Source organism: Rosa rugosa, chromosome 5 (genome assembly GCF_958449725.1).
Source record: "Rosa rugosa chromosome 5, drRosRugo1.1, whole genome shotgun sequence".
NCBI lineage: Eukaryota > Viridiplantae > Streptophyta > Magnoliopsida > Rosales > Rosaceae > Rosa > Rosa rugosa.
The window spans coordinates 6,016,269-6,022,022 of NC_084824.1; the positions used below are offsets into that span (position 1 = coordinate 6,016,269).

At 33.8% G+C, this 5,754-nt stretch overlaps 1 protein-coding gene across 2 annotated transcripts; it reads left to right on the forward strand.

The window, feature by feature from the left end:
* Positions 1–687: 687 nt before the first annotated feature.
* Positions 688–5,427, forward strand: LOC133712357 (MADS-box protein CMB1-like). 2 transcript variants are annotated; one of them, XM_062138468.1, is made up of 8 exons: positions 688–1,129; positions 2,416–2,494; positions 2,684–2,748; positions 2,902–3,001; positions 3,413–3,454; positions 4,587–4,628; positions 4,841–4,980; positions 5,072–5,427. In XM_062138468.1, the coding sequence occupies exons 1-8, from the start codon at positions 945–947 to the stop codon at positions 5,154–5,156; spliced, it is 738 nt and encodes a 245-aa protein (XP_061994452.1). In that variant the 5' UTR covers positions 688–944; the 3' UTR covers positions 5,157–5,427. The 2 variants fall into 2 exon arrangements, with proteins under 2 accessions (XP_061994452.1, XP_061994453.1); XM_062138469.1 differs by having other exon boundaries at positions 715–1,129; positions 2,687–2,748.
* Positions 5,428–5,754: the final 327 nt, after the last annotated feature.

Genomic DNA, 5,754 nt, shown 5'->3' on the forward strand with positions numbered 1-5,754 from the left:
CTAGATATCAAAGGCTGACTTTTCTTTTCCATTCCATTCCTTCTACTTGTTTCATCTGGCTCACAACTTATTGTTTGTGGAATTCTATAAGAAAATCTAAAAATCTTATCATTCAAAAAATCAAAGTATTTATGATCAAATCAAATCCAATCCCTTAGTTACTCGTCGCTAGCCATGTAATTGAAATAAGATATACAGTTTAGAAATTTCGTTAATTGAATCTAACTCAAATCTAATTAATGAAAATTATTGCATGTATAAAGTCGAAAATTAAGAGATGTGTATTAAGTAAATAAGAATGTGTATATAAAATTTCTCAAACTAGATACATAAATATATTTTTTTTTTTTAGTCCAACACAAAATAGTTGAGACACATTTGTCTAATTGGCCAAAGACGTACATATTGTAATTATAATATGCGGACCACCAGGGGCAAAATCGTCCGGATGAAAACAACAGTACATAGCACCAAGGTCCCAAGTCCAGTGCCTGATCGACACGTAGAAACCCTAAAGTTGGGAATGTACAATAGGAGTTGACATTAGTGTCCTTTTTGTAGCAATAAGCAGTCGCAAACAATTATGAATCCTTTCAGAAAGACTGAAAAGGAGAGAAACAAAGTAACCATATTTCATCAGTCATAAACCAGTAAAGAAAATAGGGCGTTGTGTATAGTGCGTTCTGGTTCCGAGAATCGTTAGATTGCAAGTAGCCCTCAGAATACATTAGAAATTATAATAAAAACAGTACATATTCTAACTCCTTATTCCCCTCTTATTATCCTAACCTTAATGAAAGTAAAGCCTAGCTATTTGAGGTAGCTTAGCCCCAGAGAACAAGAATAAAGGGAAAACTAAAACCTAGTACCATGTCAAACAGTATTTATATATTAATAAAATATTAGAAGCTAAGGCGGTGCTATTGAGCGAGACAAAAAGAGAGATGGGAAGAGGGAAGGTGGAGCTGAAGAGGATCGAGAACAAGATAAATCGACAAGTAACATTCGCAAAGAGAAGGAACGGGCTGCTGAAGAAGGCGTACGAGCTCTCCCTTCTCTGTGATGCAGAGGTTGCTCTCATCATCTTCTCTAGCCGTGGCAAGCTCTATGAGTTCTGCAGCGGGCCCAGGTACCTTCACACCCGCCGGCCTCTAATCTATAAATACATACTTACATTTGAGGATTAATCTTCGGGTTTAAGGGTAACCTATAATATAATAGGGAAATTGATCGTTTGCTTTTGGAGATGATTATATACAGGTACTGTTAATTTAAAGATATATTGATTTACTGCACGTATTGTAACTTTCCACTTTGATATTTGGGGGATTCCAATATCTGGTAATTCCCTTTAATATGTTTGTAGAGTTGTTTAACTTCGGTGCAGATCGAGTAATCCCTCTTGAAATTCTAATTAATATTAGATTTGGATTTAAAACAACATTTTAGATTAATGGCTTTTGTTATACACGAATTAATTATGTGTAATGAACCTCCAAATACTCCTGATTTTACTAGTATCACTTGTGTTTCAACCAGTGAGAAAATTTCAGTTCATAGACATTCTCTCTTTGTCAAACCACAAGTTAGAATAATCTTCAGTAGAATCATATATATTTAATTATTTGAATGTGATTATGGTAGATATAATATATATGAAATATTGTTAACTAAACCACATTTTTAGGCTTCGTTTGGTTCGCGGAAAGTAAGCATAGTGAAAGGAAATTTGTTCATTTCTTGCGTTTGAGATGCAAAAGAAAAGGAAATATTTTCGTGAAGCAAAATAAAATAGGGGAAAAATGGTTTCTTCCATACTTCAAATTAATCTCTTTTCCCTTTTTTTTTCTTACATTTATTACTCACAACACATTATTTTATTGCATTATTTACAAATTTTTTTAGTAACTTTTCGGAAAACTTTTCTTATGTTACCAAACATCGAATTGAAAGTTTTTTAGAAATTCCATTTCTCTTCTCAAGAGAAAGACAAATGAATTAATTTTCTTTCTGCGAACCAAACAAAACCTTAAATTTTATCTTATGTGACAGCTGATGTGACATTATCACATTATTTAATGAAATGTTTTAATAGTTAATAATTTATTGTGAACTTACTCGATAACTCTTGTAAGGTTTTTTATGATCATTTTCTCCTCTCATAATTTTCTACATAAGATATCAAGTTTTGAATGTTCAATGAGAAAGTGATTGTGTCTACATTCCTTGTTTTGCCTATCATATATATCTTATCAAATTTACAATATGCACAAGGATCCGTTCCATGCCCTAATCAACTGTACCGATGATTAAGATGCTTTGAGCAATTTGTAAATTAATTACTTTCCTAGCAGTGGTGCATGCCCTCATTCTAATTGTCGTACATTTATTGGTGGTTGCTTAATTTCATTTCAGCATGGAGAAGACACTTGAGAAATATCAAAGATACACTTATGCAGCACTGGAAGCGGGTCAACCTGCTCAGAATACACAGGTTAATTAGTTAGGTTATATGAAGCACTTGCCTGTTTCTTGTTCTTAGTTACCAAATCCAAAATCTCTCAATCTGTGTTAGCTGTATGTTGGTAATGACATTTCATCCACCATACAGCTTCTTTTCCAAATCTCGCATGTCCTATTTATGCCTTGTTGATTTTGATGGAACTGCTTTCATGTTATCTAGCAGAGCAGATATGAAGAATATGAGAACCTTAAAGTGAAAGTTGAGGTCCTACAACGTACGCAGAGGTAGATCGATCCTGATACCAAATTGATAGATTTGAACTCTAGCTAGGACTCTGCACATAATGCACCTTATTGATACGTTCCAAAATGATAGATCACATGAAAAAGATACTGGTCATTAGTACTAATTTGTGGATTTTCACTTGGTATTCTTAGACGCTTTCTTGGGGAAGATTTGGAAAATTTAGACACAGAGGAGCTTGGGCAGCTTGAGAATGAACTAGATTTGTCGTTGAAGCGAGTTAGGTCAAGACAGGTATCAATTTTGTTTCCTGACTACGAAATATAGTAGTTGTGAATGGCTAATCTAGTTGTAACAGTTAGTTTAAGGACAATGAGTTTCACCGATCAGTTTCTAATTAGCGGAGGCTAATCTCTTTTTGAGTACCGTCAACAGACTTACTCTTGAGACTGAAATTCGACAAGTATGCGGTTTTAGCATATCTGTTGCTTAATTATTTATTATTATACTTATTTTTTGTGCTATTTATCTTAATGCATCCAATGATTGGTGAGATTAGAGTTTCAATTATCAACCTGGTTGATTGTATATCTTCTGTGCTTGTGGTTATCATCTTCAAACGAGTTTTTGGCTGCCTAGAAACCATCATTTTCAGACACTATCTATATGAATACTTTTATAAAAGTTACCCTGATTCGTTTGCAGGGCCAACACATACTTGAACAGCTTTCAGATCTTCAGAGGAAGGTATACTAATCTTAATCTTTTGCATAATGCTAGATGAACCATATTTCTGGAACTCGTTTTCATCCTATCTTATATGACACCTAATATAGTATAAAAGCGGAAAAGCCTCCATATTAGAGTATTTCATTTATCGATGTTGTCATATAAGGTAGGATTCAAGTGGGATCAAAAATAGTAATTCACATAGCATTACTCTAATATGTTATCATCAATCAATTAATATATATACATGTATTTATATCAGGCTTGCTATGCGCGCTAAGGAGGTCCGTTCCTTAGCTAAGGAACGGATTTTCATATTTTGACAACTTTTCAATCACATATTCACATCTTAACCGTTCAGTTTTTAGACCCTAATGTATAGATCACTTATGCAAATTTTCAGCCAAAATGATGATCGTTAAGACATCCAAAACTGCAATTTACAATTATGAACACAAACTGTTCAGGTTGGACAGATTCAGTTCGTTCATTGATTTAATCGAGTTCGATACCTTAACGATCATCAATTTGGCTGAAAATTTGTAGAAGTGATCTATACATTAGGACCTAAAAACTGAACGATTAAGATGTGAATATGTGATCAAAAAGTTGTCAAAATATGGAAATTCTTTCCTTAGCTAAGGAACGGACCTCCTTAGCATAGCAAACCTACACACACACACACACAGTCCTTCTTGGTTAAGGATGTCCTTACCATAGCTTAGGAAAGGATTTCAAGTTTTTGATCATTTTTCGATCACATATTCACATCTTATCGTTCAGTATTTAGGTCCTAATGTATAGATCATCTCTGCAAAATTTCAGCCAACTTTATGATCGTTAAGGCATTCAAAACTGCAATTTACAATAGTGAACACGAACGGGTCCGGTTCGACAGATTCAGTTCATTAATTGGTTTAATCGAGTTTGATATCTTAACGATCATCAATTTGGCTGAAAATTTGCATAAGTGATCTATACATTAGAACATAAAAACTGAACGGTTAAGATGTGAATATGTGATCGAAAAGTGGTCAAAAACTGAAAATCTGTTCCTAAGGCTAAGGTAAGGATATCCTTACCTGAGAAGGACTATATATATGACTGCGCTATTTTACCAATCTAAGTCTTTCAAGAATTGCATATGCAGGAAAAGATGCTGCTAGAAGCAAACGATGAATTGAGAATTAAGGTATACATTAGCCGTAATAATTAATATCATATACTTGGTCTTTCATATATATATATATATATTAAATCATACACAATCTTCATTACTTGAGTCTTGTCCTTCCACTTGATAGAATTTTCAAACTAATATCCAAAATGGCCGGAGCCCTATACTTGAATCTGGAATTTAATCAATGTACGTATTTTGGTTCTGACTTTTCATGTTGGTCACAGTTGGAAGAAAGTAATGAAGGCCTTCAACGTTCCTGGAAAGCAAAGCAGCCAAGTATTCCAAATGGCCACCCGTCTACTGCTCAATCAGATCAAGTTTTATTTGAGCGTTTACAATGCAACAACATTACACTGCAGATAGGGTAACTACATAATTGACTTATGGGGTTTTATAATCAACAATGATTAAAATATTCTCCTTTTGATCTTTGTGTTCTACATTTGGATTTACAGCCACAGTCGTGAGGTAACAAGTGAGGTAAATGTAGCAACCTCAACCCAAACTCGTAGCGGATTTGTCCCAGAATGGATGCTGTGAAGTCTTGGAGCTATCTAATATGGTGGTTCTACGGACCAATCGATCAAACACAAGTGAACTATAGTGCTAGTGTTGTTCGATTGTATATGATTATCGAACCAGCGTGAATAGGTATAAAAGTCAAATAACCAACTTGATACTATTCCACTTCTTTTCACCAAATTGTCAATTTATCCCAACAAAAGAAAGACATTAGAAAAATCACAGAAACACCGATTGTTGAAAGACTTGCCATTATCTTTTTATCTGTCAATTTGTAGTGTTTCTTCAATATTTCATCTAAAATTCCAAATTTTGAGCCATTTACTATTTATTCAAAATGGCAATGGAACCTTAATAATGGTCTAGCGGACATCACTACGCCAATATTTGAATCAGACAACACGCATCAGACAACTACGCACATTTTTTCTGTCGTCTGAAATAGGGGCATTTCATTATACACCCAATTTCTAGAAAATTTAATGGAAAAAACCCATCTATTATTTCTTTTCAATCTACACCCAATTATTGCCAACTAGGATAAAATATTAGATTTCATTTTTCAAACAATTACACAAATTGTCATAATTTAAATCTGACAAACATAAGTCAACTA

Excerpts from the sequence above, each read along its gene's own strand:
- LOC133712357 (XM_062138468.1), top strand. The coding sequence starts at position 945 with ATGGGAAGAGGGAAGGTGGAGCTGAAGAGGATCGAGAACAAGATAAAT. Across the intron at positions 3,002-3,412 it reads AGCGAGTTAGGTCAAGACAG|GGCCAACACATACTTGAACA; the intron begins GTATCAATTTTG and ends ATTCGTTTGCAG. Across the intron at positions 4,981-5,071 it reads AACATTACACTGCAGATAGG|CCACAGTCGTGAGGTAACAA; the intron begins GTAACTACATAA and ends TTGGATTTACAG.